General features: G+C 32.1%; 1 protein-coding gene and 2 pseudogenes across 1 annotated transcript; 1 reads left to right on the forward strand and 2 right to left on the reverse strand.

Moving 5' to 3' along the window:
• Positions 1 to 92: 92 nt before the first annotated feature.
• On the reverse strand, positions 93 to 1,031 carry LOC116421120 (olfactory receptor 4F15-like). The gene has a single exon (XM_031949498.1). It carries the CDS (start codon positions 1,029 to 1,031, stop codon positions 93 to 95), a length of 939 nt encoding a protein of 312 aa, XP_031805358.1.
• A 14,166-nt stretch (positions 1,032 to 15,197) lies between these two features.
• On the forward strand, positions 15,198 to 16,230 carry LOC100933536 (annotated as a pseudogene).
• A 2,860-nt stretch (positions 16,231 to 19,090) lies between these two features.
• LOC100932494 lies at positions 19,091 to 20,006 on the reverse strand (annotated as a pseudogene).
• Between the last annotated feature and the right edge of the window lie 7,318 nt (positions 20,007 to 27,324).

Consider the following 27,324-nt stretch of genomic DNA (forward strand, 5'->3'; position numbering starts at 1 on the left):
CAGCTTTCTATCCACTATACTGTACTGCTCTTCATTTACATGTTAAATGGTGGTCATGAGCATGATGAATGTTGTTTCTCTTTATCAGTTATTTATAAAATATTCCTAAAACTCACAAGTTGGCTACTCAGTCTCCTCATTGCTGTTTTCATTTCATTGTTTCGAAAGGTATAAATGGAAGGATTTAAAAAGGGGGTGATAATTAAGTCAATAATAGCAAGAAATTTATCCACTGGCATTGTAGGGAATGGCCACACATAAAAAAAGATACATGGACCAAAGAACAAGACCACCACACTGACATGAGCGGACAGAGTAGAGAGAGCCTTAGACAATCCACTAGAAGAGTGTTTCTGAACAGAGACCAAGATATAGATGTAAGACATAAATAAGAGAAACATGCTGCCAATGGAGATGAAACCACTATTAGCTGTGACAATGAACTCTAACTTATAGGTGTCCATGCAGGCTAATTTGATGAACCTTGGAAGATCACAATAAAAACTGTCGATTTCATTAGGACCACAGAAAGGCAAATTCACTACAAAAGCCAACTGAGTCGATGAGTGTATAAGGCCAATAGCCCAAGAAGACACCTGAAGAAAAATACACATTTTGGGGTTCATAATGGTCAAATAGTGAAGAGGCTTGCATATGGCAATGTATCTGTCAAATGCCATGGAAATGAGCAGCACCATCTCAGTTCCTCCCATGAAATGAATGAAAAATATCTGGGTGATACAACCTTGGAATGAGATGGTTTTGCGTTCATACAAAAGGTCAGAAATCATCTTGGGAACTGCAACAGTGGAGAGACACAAATCGATAAGGGAGAGATTGGCCAACAAAAAATACATTGGGGAATGTAGGTGACTATCATAGCTCACTGTGAGTACAATAAAGGAATTTCCCACCACAACAGCCACATAGAAAATGGAAGCAAACACAAAGAGACCAAGCTGTATGGTCCAAGAACTGGAGATTCCCAAGAATACAAACTCTGACACGGTAGAATGATTCAATTTATTCATCACATTAACTTTATGGTTACCTGAAAAAAAGTAAAAAGATCCATTGTAACAAAATAAATTTTCAAGTTCTAAAAGTAATTCTTGTAAACATGAGATGTTTTTGAATAACTTATTCATAAATATGTTTAAATTTTCCTTTTTTTAATGTTTCATTTCTAAGGAATACAATGATTTGGGTAAATGCTGCATGAACAAGTCAAGCATACCAAACCTTGAATTTTGTGATCAAAATATGTGTGAGAGGAAGCATTTTTGTATGTACTAATGATATCATGAATTTAGTATATACAGCATGTTTCCCTTTGTTATAATTTTTGAAAGGATATAGCTCATCACCCCACAAATTGGAACCTCTTTATATTGAAATGAAACTTTTCCATCTTTTTCCAATTTTTCAGCCCCCTTCCTATGATGTGTGCATAACTAATGCAGTTAATGTGGCACAATGGATAGAGCATAGAATTCAAAGTCACAAAAACCTCTATTCAAATCCAGCCTCAGACACTTCATGTTTACTATCTGTGTGACCCTGATGTATTCATTTAACGGCTCAGTGTACTTCAGTTAACTTAACTGTAAATTAGTGATGATAATAATATCACCTATCTCTAAGGTTTGGATCAAATGTGATGTTTTTAAAGTGTCTGGCACATTTGAGGCATTAAATGAATGCTTGTTTCCTTACTTCTTCAATAAATGTTTTAGAGTGTAGTAATTTATAAATTAGATAATAAAGAGAAAAAAAGAAAAAATGGACATACAGGAAAAGAAAGGTGTAGAAATACAAGTAAAATTAAAGAAAAATATGGAGAATAGTTTGAAAGAAAGGGTAGAAAAAATGAGAGATCTGTTAAAAAAAATATTTGTTATATACTATGTAGCACATACAATGATTCTGAAGAGATTCAAAATTTTCTGCTTGAATGTTTTTTATCCCCTAAATCTGATCCTATAGATATCTACAAAGTATGGTACAGATAATCTCTCACTTTATTAAGCAGTTCAGGGAGTTCATCGAAATGGATTTAATCTCTCTTCCCAGAATAATATTATCCAATTCAAATAAAAAGATAGATGGACATTAATTGTACACAAAAATCTCCTGGAGCCACATATTACCTTCAAAATGCACATTAATAATTATATTTTATTAATTTTTATTTTTGTTAAATAATTTTATTTTTTAAATAATTTTAAAATTACATTTTAATCTTGTTTGGACTACAGTATTCTAGAACATATTGCAGTACATGAGGTGTACCCAGAGAGTACAACACCAATTCTGCTGAAAATATAGAGAGCATCCATCTCTCATAAAACACCTGACTATCCTGTCTCTGGTCTCCACTCAAAACACAACTTGATACAGGGGCTCCAATAGCAGATAAAATCATTAATAGCTTCATAGAATCTTGTACCATAAACCACCACTAACTCTAAACATTAATATACTCAAATCAATTAGGGTGCTACAGGATCAGGAAAGCTCAGTTTTGTAATGATCCTGGAGATTATAAAGTCAATCCATAGTGGAATAATAATGTTTTATGCAACATATTCTGTAATTGTCCTCTATCAAGATATTCAACACAGAGTATGTAAATTCTAGAGAGCCACCATGCTACTCCTGGAAAGATTCTTTAGAAAGCTTTTCCTTACATCAAGCCAAAAGTACTTGTTTATTATGAAAACCATCCATTTTTTCTTATTCTAACTTTGGAGGCTTTCTTTCACACAACTCCAAGTACTTGAAGACTGCTAACAAGTCTTATTTTCTTCACAACAAACATACCTGCCTCCCCCAACTTATCCTCTAATGAAATCATTTCTTGCCCCTTTGCCATCCTGATTATTTACCTCTAGATTCTCTCTAATATTTAAGGTTTTAGCCAAAACTGAATGTATTCCAAATGTTATAAGAAAAGGGAAGAAGAGAGTAGGACCATCACTTCTGTCATTTGGGACTCTACTTATTAATCTAAACAAAAATTCTATTAGTTTTTCTGGTTGTTTCTGACACAATACTGCCTCCTTTTGAGATCTCTATATAATGAACTTTCTTAATAGGTTTTATTAGTCTAGCCAATCCCATAAGCTAGCCATTTTTATTTTCTAACATAGTGTGTGACTTTATTTTTTTTTTTGCAATTGAATTGAATTGAATTCAGTCTAGTCTAGCATTCTTATAAGATCCTACCTCATTTCTTCTGACTCGCCATCTGCAAATTTGAGAGTCATCAAATTTAATATCAAGGAAAACTTTCTAGATTTGTAGTTAGGAGACATTTGGATTTAATTTCTCCATAATACCTTTACAAGGACCTACCTGCAATAATTTCCCATTTAATTTACTACATGAAAAGGTATGATAAGGTAGTGTATAAAAAGCTAACTTACAAGCTAAAGCTGTGATTCAAGTCCCACTTTTGATATACTGATTCTGGAACTATGGACAAACAACTTAACTACCCAATATTTAGGCCAAACTTTAAAACTGTACATTGTAGAGGAGATACTGACCTGGGTTAGTATGAGGGCCTTCCTAATCCAGAAGTCCCTAAATCAAGGAAATTGTAAATCTGGTTCACAATCTCTTTGTTATCATGCTCACTTTTTAAATTAATATTTTTGAAATATTCCTGAACTATTTATCCATGTCAGATCTCACTATTCATACTTTCCACTTCAGTTTTTTACTCCTGATTTTATCTTGTTGACATTCACTCCTCTCTTATAACTCATTTACATTTGTATTTGTCTATACCTAATAAAATGATTTATTTTTTAAAAGTTAAAAAATATTATGTCACAAGACTAGTAACCTGTTGTTTCACTGAACTTTCCTATTTCTGTTGTTTCACTGAACTTTCCTATTTCTAACCTGAAGAGATAATTTAGAAGGTAAATTATATGTACTAGTATGAATCTCTGGGTGTGTATGCTAAATCACTTGCTCTGGGAAGAACCAAAATCTTCTTGATGAATACGATTTTAAAATGGAGTAATAGTTAAATTAGCACCACTTATTTTAAGCAATAATAAATACAAGGAAGCAATTGTGACAATGTCTTAAGTCACTTAATAAAATATTTGACTTGAACATGCTTTCTAAAAATTAAGAATCTGTTAATTTGGTGAACCAAAAGCATATAATATTTATAGAATAAATCTTCCAGGTAAAGGATTTTATAATGACATATATAAATTCCATGAGATAATAATGCTTGCAATATTTTGGTTAACCCTTCCATTGGTTAAGAAGATCTCTAAGATATTTCTTAATATAGTCTGTAACTAATAAATGCAACTCCTTGCTTCAAGCTACCTCTTCCATGTTCCCAGTGATACTAAGAAATATATAGGAGAGATGAAACAATATTTTGCTGTGATAGAGAACAGAGGAAACAATTTTGTACATCATCTTTCACCTTTAAAATTCAATATTAAAAAAGGGTTTAGGCTCATATATTTCTCTTTCAACATCTCCATGGCTAACAATATCCCAGCCTCATTATCCTTTCCTATAGCCATTGTCCATCTGGTTTTTATAATTCATAAAACTAATAATGACACTTACCTTGCATTCTGCAACAATCCCCTAAAAGAAAACCCTCCCAAAAAATACCTGATTCTTCAGTATCTTCCTCATCAACCGAATATGGATGCTCCATAGCATTTTGTGTAGAATAGTATATTCACCAAATGACATTGATATAATGGTAAGAAACAAGGGAATTTTTCTTCAGAATGATAAAAAATATAATCCATATCATAGCATTTTATGATATGAAACAAAATCATTTTCTTAATTTCAAGTGTCAGACAGAAACACTCTTTCTTCAAATCAGAAATAAAATCTAGAATACCCCTGGATATGTTGTGCTCATGTACTTTCCCCACCAGGTACCAAATGAGAACAATTTTAAATCTGGTATGAGAATAAGAGTATGTGGTTATTCTGGAATTCTGTCACATTATACAGGAGTAGCGTTTTGGTTAAAATCTTTCCCTACAAAAGTAATTCTTATACTTGCTAAACTTTCACAGAATACAATAAATGCAGCTTACAGGAGACTAGGTAACAAAGATTCTGTAGGACATTTGCTTTACCCAAACATCAGGAGGTTTCTTGTCATAATCAAATTGCAGTATCCTGATATAGAATCCTCATGGGATGGCAACAGGACAGTAGATTCTTTCCATTCCATGAACTTTAATTTTATGTTACACACCTACTAGAGTGGTAGTCTGGAGGAAAGGTAATGGATAGCTTTTATCTTCAGAAATTTCTGATGTAACTTTCTAGATGTGTGCCTAGATGTGTCTAAACAGATTAAATATTACTTCAGCAGGAACATCAAGGATCGGTGACCAACTGGTGTAAACTTAGTGTGACAGTCCTGAGCATGTCCTCCTTTGGGATTTTGCTTTTGAAACATTTTGCTTTTTTTTCCCCCAGAGATGCCAGGAATAAAAATGTGAAAGTTTGGCACTTTTAAATGTAGAATATCAGTAAGAAGAGGAGATAGAGACAGAGATAGAGAATCTAGCAGAGTGATAGAATATTTGTCTCGGAATTGGGACTTACATTCTAGTCCTGGCTATTCTATTAAGTAACTATGTAGCCCAAGAGAAGTAGAAAAACAAATCAGAGGTCCTACATTCATTTCCTGACTCCATTAATTATTGGCTTGTATGTCCTTGGGCACCTCATGATCTGTCAGAGCGTCTATTTCTTTGTCTGTAGTCTCTTCAATTTTTTGTCTTGATTATCTATTCTGATAGGACATCTATAGAAAATATTATAGATCAATATTTCATGTGTGTTTTGTACACTTAGGATGAACCTTTATTCATCATCCTCTTAATTATAGAAAGTAAAATGTATCCAAATAAACTCCAACTTAGGGAGCTCTATTTCTTATAGAAATAATGCTTGTTTTATTAAGGAATTTCTCTTCCTTCTCCTTATAGTGCCAAATAGAGCAGGAAATATCTAGAAAAAATAAGATAAAATTCTATAGACTCATGACAAACTCTGAAACTGATTAGGAAATATCTAGAAAAAATAAGATAAAATTCTATAGACTCATGACAAACTCTGAAACTGATTTGTTATTTTGTTGTTGTTTTTATGAACCCAGTTCTCCTTATGATTCCCTTGCATCTAACAGTGTCCAGAAATTTTAGAATTTATTTGTCCCCTGCTACTCATAATCCCTATCAAAGCATTCCATCTAGATATGCTCAACCCAAGAACTCTATTATAGGAAGTAAAATGAGATAGTGGAAAGATCAGTAAACACAACAAAAATTTTAGTTTTAACCTGCATTTTAAAAAATTTCCCATTTTCAGGTGGGGGGAATGGCAATAGGATTCAGTGACTTGGCCAAGGTCACACTAGTAGTAAATGTATGAGGCTGGATTTGAACTTAAGTCTTACTAAGTCTAGGGCCAATGTTCTAATCACTGTGCTACCTAGCAGCCCCTCATAGTATCTTTATTACAATATAACAATGTGAGCACTAATAAAGAGAAAATCCTCTTCTCTAGACATTTGGAGCAAAATAGAAAACAATCCCCTATCCTTTGATCAGTAAAATAAGTCCTTCTAAATATAAGATCAGTGTCTTTGGGCAATATGTGAACACATAGAGAGATTTCCAAACAAAATGTGTCCTTTTTTTAACATTTTCCACTGAAGATTTGAATCTACATTAAAGTATCTCAAAAGAAGAACATTTTATAATTGTCACTAAAATGTTTTGCGAACTCAGAGAACATATCTACAATTATTTTATTTTTATTCCTTGTTTAAGCAAACTGTAGCAACCAAAGTGCCTATAAAATCAGGAAAATGGCCTAAAAATAAATTTGAAAAAGGCATGATGTTAAGCAAACTTCTGGTTTCAGATTGATGTTTACATACTAATGTTAAATGTTGGTCAATATGAACATGAAACCTATTCTATTTCTCATCATTCCAAAATCATTTCCTTCAAGCTTACTTGTTGGCTGCTCATTATTCTCATTGTCACCTTAATCAATTTAATCCTCAATGTGTAGATGGAAGGATTTAAGAAAGAGATATAATAAAATCAGGCCATAAACATCCACTAGCATCATGGAGAATAACCACATACAGACAAAGATGTTAGAGACCAAATAACAGGATCACTACAGTGATGGGAGCTAAGTGAGTGAAGAGAGCCTGGATAAACCATTTGAAGAGTGTTTCAGAACAGTGAACAAGATATAGATGTGGAAAATGAATAAAAAGAATAAGGTACCAAAGGAGATCAACTTACTGTTAGCAGTGACCACAAACGCCAATCTATAGTTATCTACGCAGGCCATTTTAATGAACTTCATTGCCAATTTCATTAGAACCACAGGCTAATTCATCACAAAAAGCAATGAACTACTGAGTATCTGAAGACACATTATCAGATACCTTGAAGAAAAGAAACATACATTTTCTTAGGTTTATAATGGTCATGTGATGGAGAGGCTTACATATGGCAATATATCACTCAAATGCCATTAAAGAGAACAACATTATCTCACTTTCTCCTATGATATGAATGAAGAATATGTGAATGATACAACCCTGGAATGAATGATATGACTTTATGTTTATGGAAGAAGACAAAAATCATCTTGGGATCTGCAACAGTTTTTAAAAAAAGAGAAGGCGATATTGGTCAATAGAAAATACATGGGAGAATAAAAATGAGGGTCAATCAACTGTTGCTATGAGCACACTGGAAAGATTTCCCAACACAATGACCACATAGAAGATGAAGTAGAACACCAGGAGGAGAAGTTGCATGGCTCATGAACTAGAGAGTCTAAGGAACACAAATTCAGATACCAAAGAATAATTCACTTCATTCGATTGGATGAAATACAGTATTACCTGAAAAAAAGAAATTGAAAAGAGAATCCAAAACTATTGTAATAAATCTTTTTCTGATTTTAAATTATAACGTACAAAATAGGACTTGAAATCAGAGGTACTTTTAAAACCAATTATTCATCAAATTCCATAGCGCAATTTGTTTCTTTGCTTATCAGTTTAGTTTGCCTGTTGATATGAACTATTACAATGAACACTGGAAATATAAGTCAAAGGATTTTGACCCAAGATTTTCGCAGCCAACCAAGTTTTTGGATCTACCAAAATTATTCTCATAGTCACTTTATATGGCTTTATAATTATTTTATAATTGTTTTATATTACTAAATAATTACTACATGATATAATTTCTATATACTAATACTATATAAACATAAGTTGCATAGGTATAATCATGAAAAATAGATCCTTATCCTACATGTGAATCACAAATTTTCCACTACTTACTCAGGCTCTCAAGCCCAGGAACACTTTCAATATTGTATTCCCAACTGTTTCCTTCTTTTTACTTTTCTTGTTTCATCCACATAATTTTAACACCACTATTGCTTCTTCAATGCTACCATTGAGGGGCAAAGGTTTTAGCTCAGAATTGTATTTGGGCTGTATCAATACGAGGTTGGAGAGCTAAAAGCTGTATATGGAGATAGATTGCCATATTGTTAGTAGAGTTGTTATGTGTAGAGTTATGATTTAGTAAAAAGAAATATTAAGCAAATGGAACAGAGTATATAATAATTTTAGGAATGCAGGAAGGAACAGTATCAGGCATGCATCTTCAGTAATAATAACATATGAATAATGAGATAATTGTAATTAGTGGAAGAAGTAAAATATGGAATGAAAGAAAGTAGAAAAAATGACTGCTGAAGATTATTGGAACTCTGGTTAATTGTTTATATAGTCATTGTGTGATTGATTTTCAGATTTTGAATCTGAATCTGGGATATGCACAATATTTCATTGTGATTCATTGATTTAAAAATATTTAAAAATCAAATACATGTATATATTATGATACTGCTGAAACTATGGCTTTTTTTTAACTACAATAACCTTCCTTCTTTGAGATGAATCATCCAAAAAATAAGATTTTCATAAGAAAGTACATAAAAAACTTTTCAAAATAAAACAACTTATGATAAAATTTATTTATGGATTCCAAGATGCCCTTTAGTATTTGAAACTGTCTTAGAATTAAAAATTCTCTCATAAAATCAAATTTTATGCTATTAAATGTCTGTTGGACATCCCTATCTGAACCTGCACTTCAAATTTCACATGACCAGAAAGGACTTCATATCCTACTCCAGCCCTTGCAAGCCAATATGCTCAACTCCTTGAAAGGATTGGCCTGATTTTGTTTAGTTCTTTGGTTTTTTTGGAGGGTGGGGGTTAATATTTCTTTGATTGTTTTGTTTTGCCTACATTGTATCCCTAGGATTTAGCATAGTAATTGGCAGTAGTTATTTGATAAATAAACTAGTAGTTAACTGAGAGACTTCCTACTTACATTTTTACCTTTGTAAATGATATTCCTGTCCTTCTAATCATCTAGGTTTGTAACCTTGAATTTGTCCATGATATTTCCCTGTTCTTCAGCCTTCATATAAAATAAATTATCAAGTTTTGTCAATACCGTTTTTACAAAAGCCTTGTTTTTATGACCAATTTTACATTCAGTACAATCTCTACTCTATTTTAAGCCTTTATCTTTCTTATTCTATCTCAATAGTTTCTTAACTGTACTTTCTTCCTCCAAACTCTTTCCCTTAAAGTTCTCACCACTATTAAATTGGCAAATTTTTAAAATTTCATATCTTACCATGTTACCTTCTCCACAGTAAAATTATAGTAAAGTAGAGAGAAATGAGCAGATGAATAAACAGATCAGCAAATAAATAAACAGATGAATAGATAGATGAATGAATGATTGGCTCTCTGTTGCCTCCAGATAAATATAAATTACTTAATCTAACCTTAAAAGCTTCTACATTCTAGCTTCCACCACATTTTCCTGATCTTATTATTCTCCTTTGCTAACAATTTCAGTTTTCCCATTTATTATTATAGACACATGGCATTGTATCTCCCACCTCATATCTTTGCACAAGTGATAACCCTTTTCTGTAATGAACTTCTTCCTCATCTTGTCTTCAATCTTTAACTTTATACATAACACAATTTAAGCACAACTTCCTAAATGAAACCTTTTCTGGCTGCCGGTGACATTCAGCAACTTTTCCTTCTTTATATTGTTTTATGCATATTTGTATTTACTTACATTTGCATAAACTATATTTTCCCCTCATCTCAAAGAATAGGATTTTTAAAGGCAGCATCTTTGCTGTCTTTGTATCCTGAAGGCCTGCCATAGGACCTTCCATAAAGTAGGTCAATGTCTTTTTAAAATTAAAGTTAATAGACATGCAAAAATGGACATGTGTATACTCTGTGTGTATGCAAATATACATATGCATATGCATATATGAAATTTTCAGAAAAAGATCATTTTTAAAAACATATATCACCATGACACCTTGGACAACCATCTTCTGGGTCAATATTTAACAATTATTGCTAGTCACTACAATTATTTCTTTTTTCATTTGGTTAATTGGTTGTTTTGTTTGTTTAACCATCATTATTTCAACATGTTTTAGAGTCCTTTTTTTTCATGGACTACAACTCTTATTTGCTTATCTACCTAAACAATTTAGGAATTTTAATGAGTTACAAAATTTGAAGATCTTCAATATACCTGTCAATGTTTCGCATTAAATAAGTTTGAAAGTATAGGCCTGGCAACTAATCTAAGTACTGCTGAGCCTCCAATTAACATAAGTGGACCACTATAAAATTTAGGAATGAAGTTTGAGGGAATAAAAAGTAATAGTAAATATTTATGCTCTCCAGTCATTTCTTTTTTTTTATTCCACATGAATCTTCCATTTTAAAACAACTGAAGCTGACTATTCTTCAAATATTCCTCATTTTAACCCATTTGCTCAAACTATTTTCTTTCTCAATACAACTGCTCACCATTACTTTTCCTTACTGAGTTCGATTCATACCCAACAGAGGTTGGTCCTTAAGATCTCATTACTATCTCCAGATCTTTAACAGAAGGAAAAAGAAAAGAAAGGTGAAGAGAAGAGAAGAGTGAAAAGGAAAGAAATGAAAAGAAGTGAGAAGAGAGGACCAGTAAACTATACTCTTTTGCTGAAAACATTTACAAATTAGATGATAATCCTGGACTAAAAGTTTGTAAATGACTATTTTTTTTCATTCTTCAAACTTGACTCTGTTTTGAAGTTCCTATTCAAAGAATAAGATTCAAATAAAGCTCTTTGTGGGCAGATAATTCAGAGGACTCATCTAAAACAACTCGGGATTTTCACTGTGAAACATTAGTGTAGCATCTGCCTCTCACAAAAATAACTGACTATATAGCCTGTCATCTTCCCTATACAGAAGTTCATACTGTGAGGGATGAAGAAGACCTTACTCAAAATGACTACTGAGATCACTCAGTAGAAAGGAGAAAAGTTATTTATTAATAAATTCTCATGAGAATGAGCAATTGCACTCTAAGAGGAGAGAGAGAAAGCTCACAGTCAGAAGGGCTAAAGATTTAAGAAAGATATACAGTTTTTATGGGTTTCATACAAAAGGATTACATCATAGGTTGGGGAGCATTGAGAAATAGGGGCCTTCTCCCTAATTGAATGTTAAACATTGGTGCCAAAGACAGATTAGAATGGAATGGTTTGTTTCCTGATTCCAAGAGGAATCATCAGTCAGATCTTCAAACTTCAGATTACCAAGCTGACACATTTAATAATCTAAATATTGATAACATTGAACAAGGATAAATGTCATCATTTCTGGTTAAGTAAATATATCTAGTTTTAAGTAAATATTGGCTTCTACACACCATACTTATGACGGTCATAGAAACATAGAAATAATAAAATAAAATACAGAAAAAGAATTCATATATTCCTGTAAGTTCTTTACCTTTATCTCTATTCCCCACAATATAATATATCCAATATGTTTATTTTGTATGAAACCTTTTTCTAATGTTTCAAACTAGTAATACCTTCCCTTCCTACATAATAGTTCACTGCTTGTATTAATGTATGTGTGAGTGTGTATCCCTCGTTATATTTTGTCCTCCCCTTTATATTAAAAGCTCCTTGAGAGAAGGAAATGTTTTGTGCTTCATATGTTTATGCCCAAGATCTAACACATAGTAGACATTTAATAAATACTTTATGTATATCCCCTAAAACATATTTTGTTCCAGTAAGGAGATGGAAATATCAGAAATAAATGAGGGTGCTACAGAATTGCAGAAATCAAGGGGTTTTTAAAGTGATCTTAGCTGTCAATTCATTCAACATTTGGATGGCAGTCGCCTGAACAAGATCCTCCTTTATGAAATTTCTAACAATGAAGTATTCATCTAACCTCCATGTGAATATATTGAGGAAATGAAAAATCCCTTGAGGTTTCTTGATGAAGTGAGATAAGGAAGAATTGAGTAGAATCAAAGATCCTCAATTCAGATCTTGCTTCTGATGAACTCTGCATGTGAAAATATATGTAATTCATTTAATCTATCTGTCATCCCTTTTCTCACTTACACAATGAAAGAATCAGTGATTTCCTTTAAGGTTCATTTTAGTTCAAAATTTGTGATCTTAGTATCCTAATTGAATAAAGAAGGTGATGATGATGATGAGGATGGTGGTAGTGATGATAATGATGATGATAACCAGCACTTATATGATACTTTAAGGTTTTAAAGCACTTTACAAATAACATCTCATTTTAGCCTCAAAATAACCTTGGGAAGTATGTAGTGTTATTATGTCCATTTTACACATAAGGAAAGTAAGACTGATGAAAGTTAACTGACTTGCCCGGAGACATACAGCTAATAAGTGTCAGAGGCAAAACTTGAACTCATTATCCTAATTTCAAGTGTAGCACTAGAACTGATCCACCATAAGTTTATTGAGATTTTATTGTATTCTATCGTTGTAACCCTATGTATTAGCTATCCTTTCATACATCATGTAACCTAAAAAGTGATCAATTATTCCAGCCCTTTTTAATGAATGTTTTCTAGATTGAGAAATAGAAGACCTGAGCTGGAATCCTACCTCTTTCTAATGCAATGGCAAGGACCTATCTTGAATCAAGAATATATCAGAGAATTTTGTTCTTTAGAACTTCTCAAATTTCAAATTCGCATAGATTGCTATCTTAGACTTTTTATTTTCATCTCAGTTTCTCTATATGATTTTGTTATACTTCTCCATATCATTTCTATCTAAAATGGTTCAGCAATTTGGACTAAACTGAACAGTAACTAAGATAATAAGTAGTTAATAAACAATTATTTCAATGACTTGTCCCATTCCTGAGCTTACCAGAAAATGTTAACAGTGGTCATCCTGATAGGAATATATTGGAAAAGACTCTGAATATGCCTGTGGTTATGGGTGTGCGAAAGACAGAGACAGAAAAAAAGACAGAGGAAGACAGAAGGCTAGACAGTTGGCATCTCTTTCAGTGTTGTTTCCTTGTATTAGACTCTTCTTTTTTATATTATATGTGAAAACTTATTTGACAAAGATTATGTTCAAAAATGTATAAAAATAACATTGCTAATGATTTACTTAATTTAAGTAATAATCTATGCAAAGAAAAGTTTATGACAGTCCGTTGTAAGATCTAATAGATTCTGATTTATTTATTTCCTATCACTATGAACTCCTTGAACTATATAACATATAAATATGTAACTCGTGGTGCTTCCCAATCTAGGACAAGATGGTAACAATAAGTTCACTGGAAACTACTATACTCCTAATATTTTGACTGTCTTCCATTTGAGAATTAATGGATCTTTAAAACATTCATAGTAGTTTTTTAGATGTTTTCCGTCAAAGAACCAAAAGTTCTTGCTTTACATCTTGCCTTTCAGTCTTAATAATAATTTAAATATGCATTGGGGAGCATATGTAAAATATTTTTTAAATTAACCAATGTGGGAATTTTTTTTGTTTATGCATACATGTTAAAAGGATATTGTTTTCTTTTATTTCATCAGGCAGGGAAGAAAAGAAATGGGGAGGGAAAATAAATGCTTCTTAACTGAAAAAATAACCAATAAACCAAAATATATAAATAAATTAAAAAGGGAAAGTGTATTAAAGTATATAAGAATTAAGTACAAAAAAGTTAAATTCTACTTTTGCACTGATAATAGGAATCACTGACTAATTGGTATATCTCTGATCTAAATGTCACTGTCATGTTTCACAGGCATTCTATCTTTGCATCTCTTTGCATTTTCCCCAAAATTAGAAACAAACAAAGAAAAAAAAAGCTCTGAAAATATGGTCCAGAAACCAAAATAGAATAACAGTATGAGGTAAAGTTTGGGAGAAGAGAACCTGGTAATATAATAAGGATGAAATAGGACAGAAAATTAGGTCCCATCTATAATATTAACTCATTATGCAGCATTTGTGCATAGAACATCAAAACAAGAAGACCTTTTCCAAATTTTGACGCTTATTATTACTTGATTCTTATAACTTCAATCTTAGGCACTTTCTTTTATCTCATAGTCCTAGGCTCTCATCCCCAGAAGCATTTGAACAATTAATATGCGCAATCTTATACCATTATATCAGACTCCATGAATAATCCAATAGATTTTACTTCTTCCACAATACTTAGATTTAAAAAAAAAAAAAAGCAAGACACATGAGTTAGAAATTTCAGCATTCTAACAGAGACAATATTAAAATTCACATACACAGGACACAAATAAAATTCTTACAGTTTATTTAATCTCAATGTTATGGGTTAAACAGAGAAGTAAATGTTCCATATTTGCTTTTGATCACATATTGTCACATATTTTGGCCCCAATATCTGACAATAAAGAATAATCCTTACATAAAATAAATTAGCTGTTGCACTTAGGGTAATGTCTACTCCAAGTTTGTAAAGACTTCTGAGCACTGAGTTGTTGGTGAGCCAGGCTGGAAATAAGAACCCTCAGGAAAGCTGCAGAAAGGAGCTGGAACACAGACCCAGGGCAGTCCCCTCACTATGAAGCTCCTGTTGTGCATTGCATTCCTGTACTAGATGGTGGACATGACTATATATATAGATATAGATAGATAGATATAGATAGTTATAGATAGATAGATAAACTATAACCATCACTGAAGAATCCTTTGAAAAAGCTAAGGGTGAAACAATTCATTTCCCTTGCAAATTTACAATTGACCAAGACCCAAGAAACACTACACATTGAATGGATTAAATCACCAACTATTAACCAAAAGATAATTAACCAAGAGATAATTTTATATTCTGGAGACAACATTTATGATAAATACTCTAAAGATCTGAAAAAATGAGTTTGTTTTACAAGCAGTGATCCCCGATTAGGTGATGCATCAATTAATATAACAGATTTACAGTTATGAGATATGGGCACATATCAATGCAAAGTGAAAAACTTCCTGGTGTTGCAAACAAAATAATAATAATAATGCAGCTTTAAGCCTTCAAGAACAAGATGTTACCTTGATAGATCATCAGAGATTGGCAGTGACTTTAAACTAAAATGTAAATCAGAAGATTCACTTCCTTTACATTATGAATGGCAAAAAGCTTCCCAAGGCAGAAAAAATGTCTGCCTGTCTCATTTTTTATCAGATCTCAACCCATAAATTATTTTGTACAAAATCCCACTCCAGAGTACTCTAGCACATAGAGTTGTACAGTTAAAAACAGAGTCAGTGTTGATAAATGGATTTTGATGTGAATGTCGTTCCTCCTTCAAACGCTGCTGGTACAATTGTTGGAGCTATCATAGGAACTTTTTGTGGCCTGTTACTACTGGGTCTTCTCATCTTTTGCTACTATAAAAAACACAAGGAGGACAAATATGAAAAAGAAGTTCACCATGATATCAGAAAGGACATTCTTCCTTAAAGTACCGCAGATCTCCAGCCAGAAACTACATTGGTAGCAGTCTTTTACCTCTGGGATCGATGTCTCTTTCCAACAGAGAAGACTATTCCAAACTTCAGTGTAGCTAAGAACCAAGTGAAGACTTTGATCATACTACACAAAGCCCAAGTTTTCTACCAGCTAAAGTAGCAGCATCTAATCTAAGTAAAATGGAAACTATTCCTCTGATGATAGCAGAACAAAGCAAAGATGGGTCAGTAGTATAAAACATCTCAAACTTTTTTTCCTGGAAATAGGTAAAAGCTGCCAATCTAAAAATTGCTTTCGAAGAAATACAATAATTTACCCATAACTAATAAAATGATGACCTTCAAGAAACTTGTTTAATTGACAAGAATTTTAATCCTCCATCAGAAACTTAAAATCTGCAAATCATTGAACCTTTTTTTTATCTATTTCTTCATCTGTTTTCACTGGGTTGTGGTGAGGACAAAATGCTACATATAAAGAGTGCTTTGTGAATTTTAAGATATTATATAAATACTAGCTAATGTTAATTTAAAGAAGGATCCAATATAATCTCTTGGAGGAAAGGGAAGTTTCTTAGGTTTCTTCAGAAACAACAGATTTCAATGATATTTGATATTTTTTGTTTTATTTGTATACCAAGAAAAGAAAGATTCCCTGTTATTGTTATTGTTTTCTCAGCCTTCTGTAACAAAATATATAAGGCTGAGAAAAATGTGAAGATAATGGCTAAAATAATTAAACTAATTTAAAATTATAAAATTACCATTTTGGAAATTAACTTAATGGAAGGATGTGTCTTAAGCATCTTACTGTAAGAATATCAGCTATCACTAATAACTAGCTGAGTTCGATCATCTAATTAATTTAGTAAAATGATTTCCTTAAATGTTTTCAAACAAGGAAACATTACAAGAGAGCAGTTAATTTTTTTTTGCCTTCTGGCTATATTTAGCAATAATGGAACAGCTGGCAGATTCTGCTAGTGTACTGTTCTTTTTAAAGTCACATATTTGGCTATACTTTTTATTGAGAAGCCATTCACATTATTACCTAGTCTACTTCATGTGGCCAGTACCAAACACTTTATCTACAATGGGCAGAACTGTGAATTAGGGAATTCAGTGTGTTAAGAAGCATAGTTTGTTGCTATGTGTACTCTTAACATTTAAGCTACCTAACCCAGATTGATTGAATGGGCTTGTACTTGTACATTTACATTTGGCTGCACCAGGCTGTGTTTAGGTGAATAAAATAATTACTGTTATTTTTTTAATCCAATCATAGAATAAGCCTGTCATATCTACATAAGGGATTGTTTTTTTGTTTTTCTGAAACATCCCCCCTAAAAAAAAAATGTGTACATCCATATATACCTTTTTGAATCAAATTTTTGAGAGAGAGAAAAAGTTTTAAACCACCAGAATTTTTAAAAGAATGAATCTTTTTCTCCACAATTGTTGTAAATTAATACATTATAGCTTGGGTGTTTATTACTTGCAGAAATAGTTTTGTATGATACTCATAGAGAAGCTGAGGTTTAGGAAGATTTCCTATTTAGTTTTGTGAAAATTAATTATTTTTGTCAGACTTTTTAAAAAACAGTATTTTTAATAACTATCTTAGAAACAAGAAAACTAATTATATTAGAAAATAATGTCTATTGTTTTTTCCCTTAAGATTTTAATGACTATGCTAAAAGGATTTCAGTTCTTTAGCAAATAAGATCTGCTTTTATAACTCCAATACTTTTTTCCCCTTAGATTTTTATAAGAACTTAGTTCTTGATAAACTGCTTGAGTGCTTTGGTTATAAATACAACACATAAATAAATGTTGTTGTGAATCTAAAAAAAAAAAAAGACTTCCCCCATAAAATTAGCAGATACGAACAATTTTTTTTTTCAAAAACCTATAGTAAAGACAACTGAAGCACATAGTGTAGAGCATTTAGAGCTTAGACAGGCATTGAACAGGCTAAGGTCATCTACTGCTCCTAGTCCATTTACCGGTTGTATGATCTAGGAATTTCATTCTATATAATAATTTCACTGATAAGACAAAGCTTTCATTAAGCTCTCTTCTAACAATGCAAATTGGCAACATTTAAGAAAAGTAATTGCTCTTCAGTTAAGAAACTTAGAAAATTGCAACCATAAGTGACATATTCTAAAGAAGGACTTGAACTAAAGGCTTCATGACTGAGATCTACTCTGTGTCTACTATACCAAAGCTTCTTAAATTGTGGGTCCTAACCCCATATGAGGTCATATGACTAAATGTGGTGATCACAAAATATTTGGCAACAATAAAAGATTTCTGAATGCAACACAAATTTATTCAAAATTAAATGTAATTAATCTGAGATGTTTCTGGCCTTACATGATGTGTTGTACTACACAACTTCACTGCACTTGGTTCTCAACAGAATTATATGTGTACTTTTCACTGCTATGCAAAAATGCTTACAAAAACACCAGATCTCAGAATTATTACTGGTCACCTAAAACTTCTTGGATGAAAACGGGTTCACAAGTGGAAAAAGTTTTAAAAATCCAACACCAGAACCACTCTCCCCCTAGGTAAGATTATATATAGAGTTCTGACTTTTCAGAGAGAGAAAACTTTTTCTCCCAGGTTTTTCAGATAAGAATAGGAGGTACTATGAATCCTTTGTGATTGACAAGATAACTCTACTTCTAAGGACAAAATAATTGCTTAGCTGGGTCCTCTAGATTAATCAACACAATTGATCTATTAATTTGTCTATAAATTTACAAGAAAACAAAATGGTTTACTTTCCTTTTTAAAGTGTATTTTTCTTGCAGATTTGAATCTAAATTAAGATATTATAAAAATGTGCATCTTAAAATCATAACTAAAATGGAATTGTCTAAACCAGAAACATTAACATTTTATTCTTTCTTATTTTTCATCAGATGCAATAGGAGCCAATGTGCTTTTTAGCCATGGAAATAGTTTTCATATCAATGTAAAGAACATTAAAATGGAGTTTGCTATCATCTTAAGGCCCAGATTGTTGTCTACATCTTATATGATAGTCAGTTTAAATATTAAACATACTCTATCACTTTTACAATTATTTAAAAATTTTCCTGGTGCTCCCTAGTTGGATGATTAATCTTCTCATGGCAACTATCATCTCTTTGTTCCTAAATGTATATATAGAAGGATTTAGAATAGGAGTGATAACAAAATCAAGAATAAAAAGAAATTTATCCACTGGCATTGTGGGGAATGGCCACATGTAGACAAAGATACATGGACCAAAAATAAGACCACCACAGTAAATGAGCTGACAATGTAGAGAGAGCCTTAGACAATCCACTAGAGGAGTGTTTCTGAACAGAGACCAAGATATAGATGTAAGATATAAATAAGAGAACACGCTGCCAATGGAGATGAAACCACTATTAGCTGTGACAATGAACTCTAACTTATAGGTGTCCATGCAGGCTAATTTGATGAACCTAGGAAGATCACAATAAAAACTGTCGATCTCATTAGGACCACAAAAAGGCAAATTCACTACAAAAGCCAACTGAGTCAATGAGTGTATAAGACCAATAGCCCAAGAAGACACCTGAAGTAAAATACACATTTTGGGGTTCATAATGGTCCAAATAGTGAAGAGGCTTGCATATGGCAACGTATCTTCCAATGATGGAAATGAGCAGCACCATCTCAGTTCCTCCTATAAATGAATGAAAAATATCTGGGTGATACAACCTTGAATGAGATGGTTTTGCGTTCATACAAAAGGTCAGAAATCATCTTGGGAACTGCAACAGTGGAAGACATAAATCAATAAGGGAGATTGGCCAACAAAAATCATTGGGAATGTAGGGATATCATAGCTCACGAGTACAATAAGGAATTTCCCACCACAACAGCCACATAGAAAATGGAAGCAAACACAAAGAGACCAAGGTGGTCCAAGAACTGAATTCCAAGAACACAAACTCTGACACTGTAGAATGATTCAATTTATCCATCACACTAAGTTTATGGTTACCTGAAAAAAGTAAAAGAGCCAGTAACAAAATAAGTTTTCAAGTTCTAAAAGTAATTTTGTAAACATGAGATATTTTGAATAACTTATTCAAAAATATGTTGAAATTTTCATTTTTTAATGTTTCATTTCTAGAATACAATGATTTGGGTAAATGCTGCATGAATAATTCAAACATACCAAACGAATTTTGTGATCAAAATATTGTGAGAAGAAGCATTTTGTATGTACTAATGATATCAAATTTATCATATACATATTTGCCCTTTTGTTATAATTTTTTGAAAGGATATATCTCATCACCCCACAAATTGGAACTTTTTATATTGAAATGAAACTTTTCCATCTTTTCCAATTTTCACCCTTCCTATGATGTGTGCATAACTAATGAGTTAATGTAGAACAATGGATAGAGCATAGATTTCAAAGTGACAAAAAACCTCTGTTCAAATCCAGCCTCAGTCCTTTATAACTTACTATCTGCGTGATGCTGATATATTCATTTAATGGCTCCTGTTTACTTCAGTTTTCTGTGATGATAATAATAGCACCTGTCACTGAGGTTTGCATCAAATGAGTTGTTTTAAAATGTCTGACATTTTAGGCACTAAATGAATGCTTGTTTCCTTCCTTCCTCAATAAATGTTTGAAGTGTAGTAAATTATAAATTAGATACTAAAAAAGAAAAATGGACATACAGGAAAAGAAAAGATAGAAAATAAGTAAATTAAAGAAAATATGGAGAATAATTTGAAAGAAAGGGTAGAAATAATGAGACAACTATAAATATATATATATGTATATATTTATATATATAGCACATACAATAATTTTGAGGAATTCAAATTTTCTGCTTGAACATTTTATCCCCTAAATCTGATCCTACAGATATCTACAAAGTATGGTACAGATAATCTTCTCACTTTATTAAGATTAGGAGTTCATCTAAAAGGTTTAATCTTCTTCCCAGAATAATATTATCAAATTCAAATAAAAGATGGATGGACACTAAACTGTACAAAAGATCTCCTCAAGCCACATATTACCTTTTAAATGCAATTAATAATTATGTTTTATGAATTTTTATTTATTTTGTTAAATAATTTTATTTTTAAATAATTTTAAATTACATTTTAATTTTGTTTGGACTAAAGTATTCTAGAACATATTGCAGTACATGAGTTTACCAGAGGTACAACACCAATTCTGCTGAAAATATAGAGAGCATCCATCTCTCATAGAACACTGACTATCCTGTCTCTGGTCTGCACTCAAAACACAACTTGATACAGGGCTCCAATAGCAGATAAAATCATTAATAGCTTCAAGAATCTTGTACCATAAACCACCACTAACTCTAAAATAATATACTCAAATCAATTAGAGTGCTACAGGATCAGGAAAGCTCAGTTTTGTAATGATCCTAGAGATTATAAAGTCAATCCATAGTGGAATAATAATGTTTTTATAACATATTCTGTAATTGTCCTCTATCAAGATATTCAACACAGAGTATGTAAATTCTAGAACCACCATGCTACTCCTGAAAGATTCTTTAGGAAGCTTTTCCTTACATCAAGCCAAAAGTATTTGTTCTTTATGAAAACCATCCATTTTCTTATTCTAACTTTGGAGACTTTCTTTCACACAACTCCAAGTAAAGACTGCTAAAAAGTCTTATTTTCTTCTAAACAAACATACTGCCTCCCCAAATTGTCCTCTAATGAAATCATTTCTTGCCCTTTGCCATCCTGATTATTTACCTCTAGATTCTCTCTAATATTTAAGGTTTTAGCCAAAACTGAATGTATTCCAAATGTTATAAAAAAGGAAGAGGGAAGGACACTTCTGTCATTTGGACTCTACTTGTTAATATAAATTAAAATTCTATTAGTTTTTCTGGTTGTTTCTGGTACAATACTGCCTCCTTTTGAGATCTCTATATAACGAACTTTCTTAATAGGTTTTATTAGTCTAGCCAATCCCATAAACTAGCCATTTTTATTTTCTAACATAGGTGTGTGACTTTATATTTATTTTGTGAAATTGAATTGAATTGAATTCAGTCTAGTCTAGCATTCTTGAGGATCCTATCTCATTTCTTCTGATTGCAATCTCCAATTTGAGAGTCATTAAATTTAATATCAAGGAAAACTCTAGATTTGTAGTTAGGAGACATTTGATTTAATTCTCCAAATACTTACAAGGACCTACCTACTAAAATTTCCATTTAATTTTACTACATGAAAAGGTAGGATTAAGTAGTATATAAAAGCTAACTTACAAGCTAAAGCTATGATTCAATTCCACTTTGACTACTGATTCTGGAACTAAGTTCCACTTAACTACACAATATTTAGGCCAAACTTTAAATCTGTACATTATAGAAGAGAACTGACCTGGATTGGTATGAGGACCTTCCTAATCCAGAAGTTCCCTAAATCAAGAAATTGTAAATCTGGTTCCAATCTCTTTGTTATCATGCTCACTTTAAATTAATATTTTGAAATGTTCCTGAACATTTATCCATGTCAGGTCTCACTATTCATCCTTTCCACTTCAGTTTTTACTCCTGATTTTATCTTGCTGACAGTCACTCCCTCTTGTAACTCATTTGCATTTGTATTTGTCTATACCTAATAAAATGATTTATTTTTAAAAATTGAAAAATATTGTGTCACATGACTAGTAAACTGTTGTTTCACTGAACTTTCCTGTTTCTAAACTGAAGAGATAATTTAGAAGGTATTTATATGTATATGTACTGGTATTAATCTCTGGGTGTATATGCTAAATCACTTGCCCTGGGAAGAACCAAAATCTTCTTGATGAATACGATTTTAAAATGGAGTAATAGTTAAATTAGCACCACTTATTTTAAGCAATAATAAATACAAGGAAGCAATTGTGACAATGTCTTAAGTCACTTAATAAAATATTTGACTTGAACATGCTTTCTAAAAATTAAGAATCTGTTAATTTGGTGACCAAAAAGCATATAATTTTTATAGGATAAATCTTCCAGGTAAATGATTTTGTTATGACAGGTATAAATTCCATGAGATAATTATGCTTGCAATATTTTGGTTAACCATTCCATTGGTCAAGAAGATCTCTAAGATCTTTTTTAATATAGTCTGTAACTAATAAATGCAACTCCTTGCTTCAAGCTACCTCTTCCATGTTCCCAGTGATACTGAGAAATATATAGGAGAGAAGAAACAATATTTTGCTGTGATACAGAACAGAGGAAACAATTTTGTACATCATCTTTCACCTTTAAAATTCAATATTAAAAAAGGGTTTAGGCTCATATTTTTCTCTTTCAACATCTCCATGGCTAACAATATCCCAGCCTCATTATCCTTTCCTATAGCCATTGTCCATCTGGTTTTTATAATTCATAAAACTAATAATGACACTTACCTTGCATTCTGCAACAATCCCCTAAAAGAAAACCCTCCCAAAAAATACCTGATTCTTCAGTATCTTCCTCATCAACATATGGATGATCCATAGCATTTTGTGTAGAATAGTATATTCACCAAATGACATTGATATAACAGTAAGAAAAAAGGGAATTTTTCTTCAGAATGATAAAAAAATATAATCCATATCATAGCATTTTATGATATGAAACAAAATCATTTTCTTAATTTCAAGTATCAGACAGAAACACTCTTTCTTCAAATCAGAAATAAAATCTAGAATACCCCTGGATATGTTGTGCTCATGTACTTTCCCCACCAGGTACCAAATGAGAACAATTTTAAATCTGGTATGAGAATAAGAGTATGTGGTTATTCTGGAATTCTGTCACATTATACAGGAGTAGCGTTTTGGTTAAAATCATTCCCTACAAAAGTAGTTCTTATACTTGCTAAACTTTCACAGAATACAATAAATGCAGCTTACAGGAGACTAGGTAACAAAGATTCTGTAGGACATTTGCTTTACCCAAACATCAGGAGGTTTCTTGTCATAATCAAATTGCAGTATCCTGATATAGAATCTTCATGGGATGGCAACAGGACAGTAGATTCTTCCCATTCCATGAACTTTAATTTTATGTTACACACCTACTAGAGTGGTAGTCTGGAGGAAAGGTAATGGATAGCTTTTATCTTCAGAAATTTCTGATGTAACTTTCTAGATGTGTGCCTAGATGTGTCTAAACAGATTAAATATTACTCCAGCAGGAACATCAAGGATCGGTGACCAACTGGTGTAAACTTAGTGTGACAGTCCTGAGCATGTCCTCCTTTGGGATTCTGCTTTTGAAACATTTTGCTTTTTTTTCCCCCAGAGATGCCAGGAATAAAAATGTGAAAGTTTGGCACTTTTAAATGTAGAATATCAGTAAGAAGAGGAGATAGAGACAGAGATAGAGAATCTAGCAGAGTGATAGAATATTTGTCTCGGAATTGGGACTTACATTCTAGTCCTGGCTATTCTATTAAGTAACTATGTAGCCCAAGAGAAGTAGAAAAACAAATCAGAGGTCCTACATTCATTTCCTGACTCAATTAATTATTGGCTTGTATGTCCTTGGGCACCTCATGATCTGTCAGAGCGTCTATTTCTTTGTCTGTAGTCTCTTCAATTTTTTGTCTTGATTATCTATTCTGAAAGGACATCTATAGAAAATACTATAGATCAATATTTCATGTGTGTTTTGTACACTTAGGGTGAACCTTTATTCATCATCCTCTTAATTATAGAAAGTAAAATGTATCCAAATAAACTCCAACTTAGGGAGCTCTATTTCTTATAGAAATAATGCTTGTTTTATTAAGGAATTTCTCTTCCTTCTCCTTATAGTGCCAAATAGAGCAGGAAATATCTAGAAAAAAATAAGATAAAATTCTATAGGACTAATGACAAACTCTGAAACTGATTTGTTATTTTGTTGTTTTTATGAACCCAGTTCTCCTTATGATTCCCTTGCATCTAACAGTGTCCAGAAATTTTAGAATTTATTTGTCCCCTGCTACTCATAATCCCTATCAAAGCATTCCATCTAGATATGCTCAACCCAAGAACTCTATTATAGGAAGTAAAATGAGATAGTGGAAAGATCAGTAAACACAACAAAAATTTTAGTTTTAACCTGCATTTTAAAAAATTTCCCATTTTCAGGTGGGGGGAATGGCAATAGGATTCAGTGACTTGGCCAAGGTCACACTAGTAGTAAATGTATGAGGCTGGATTTGAACTTAAGTCTTACTAAGTCTAGGGCCAATGTTCTAATCACTGTGCTACCTAGCAGCCCCTCATAGTATCTTTATTACAATATAACAATGTGAGCACTAATAAAGAGAAAATCCTCTTCTCTAGACATTTGGAGCAAAATAGAAAACAATCCCCTATCCTTTGATCAGTAAAATAAGTCCTTCTAAATATAAGATCAGTGTCTTTGGGCAATATGTGAACACATAGAGAGATTTCCAAACAAAATGTGTCCTTTTTTTAACATTTTCCACTGAAGATTTGAATCTACATTAAAGTATCTCAAAAGAAGAACATTTTATAATTGTCACTAAAATGTTTTGCGAACTCAGAGAACATATCTACAATTATTTTATTTTTATTCCTTGTTTAAGCAAACTGTAGCAACCAAAGTGCCTATAAAATCAGGAAAATGGCCTAAAAATAAATTTGAAAAAGGCATGATGTTAAGCAAACTTCTGGTTTCAGATTGATGTTTACATACTAATGTTAAATGTTGGTCAATATGAACATGAAACCTATTCTATTTCTCATCATTCCAAAATCATTTCCTTCGAGCTTACTTGTTGGCTGCTCATTATTCTCATTGTCACCTTAATCAATTTAATCCTCAATGTGTAGATGGAAGGATTTAAGAAAGAGATATAATAAAATCAGGCCATAAACATCCACTAGCATCATGGAGAATAACCACATACAGACAAAGATGTTAGAGACCAAATAACAGGATCACTACAGTGATGGGAGCTAAGTGAGTGAAGAGAGCCTTGGATAAACCATTTGAAGAGTGTTTCAGAACAGTGAACAAGATATAGATGTGGAAAATGAATAAAAAGAATAAGGTACCAAAGGAGATCAACTTACTGTTAGCAGTGACCACAAACGCCAATCTATAGTTATCTACGCAGGCCATTTTAATGAACTTCATTGCCAATTTCATTAGAACCACAGGCTAATTCATCACAAAAAGCAATGAACTACTGAGTATCTGAAGACACATTATCAGATACCTTGAAGAAAAGAAACATACATTTTCTTAGGTTTATAATGGTCATGTGATGGAGAGGCTTACATATGGCAATATATCACTCAAATGCCATTAAAGAGAACAACATTATCTCACTTTCTCCTATGATATGAATGAAGAATATGTGAATGATACAACCCTGGAATGAATTATATGACTTTTTGTTTATGGAAGAAGACAAAAATCATCTTGGGATCTGCAACAGTTTTTAAAAAAAGAGAAGGCGATATTGGTCAATAGAAAATACATGGGAGAATAAAGATGAGGGTCAATCAACTGTTGCTATGAGCACACTGGAAAGATTTCCCAACACAATGACCACATAAAAGGAGGAGAAGTTGCATGGCCCATGAACTAGAGAGTCTAAGGAACACAAATTCAGATCCCAAAGAATAATTCACTTCATTCATTGGATGAAATATAGTATTACCTGAAAAAAAAAGAAATTGAAAAGAGAATTAAAACTATTGTAATAAATCTTTTTTTCTGATTTTAAATTATAATGTACAAAATAGGACTTGAAATCAGAGGTACTTTTAAAACCAATTATTCATCAAATTCCATAGCACAATTTGTTTCTTTGCTTATCAGTTTAGTTTGCCTGTTGATATGCACTATTACAATGAACACTGGAAATATAAGTCAAAGGATTTCTACCCAAGATTTTCACAACCAATCAAGTTTTGGGATCTACTAAAAATATTCTCATAGTCACTTTATATTGTTTTATAATTATTTTATAATTGTTTTTTGTTACTAAATAATAACTACATGATATAATTTCTATATACTAATACTATATAAACATAAGTTGAATCAGTATTATCATGAAAAATAGATCCTTATCCTACATGTGAATTATAAATTTTCCATCACTTACTCAGGCTCTCAAGCCCAGGAACACTTTCAATATTGTATTCCCAACTGTTTCCTTCTTTTTACTTTTCTTGTTTCATCCACATAGTTTTTATCACCACTATTGCTTCTTCAATACTACCATTGAGGGGCAAAGGTTCTAGCACAGAATTATATTTGGGCTGTATCA

The sequence above is a fragment of the Sarcophilus harrisii genome, chromosome 2, assembly GCF_902635505.1.
Source record: "Sarcophilus harrisii chromosome 2, mSarHar1.11, whole genome shotgun sequence".
Taxonomy (NCBI): domain Eukaryota; kingdom Metazoa; phylum Chordata; class Mammalia; order Dasyuromorphia; family Dasyuridae; genus Sarcophilus; species Sarcophilus harrisii.

What these genes read in the sequence shown, in the direction of transcription:
- LOC116421120 (XM_031949498.1), bottom strand. Translation starts at nt 1,031, where the DNA reads ATGAATAAATTGAATCATTCTACCGTGTCAGAGTTTGTATTCTTGGGA.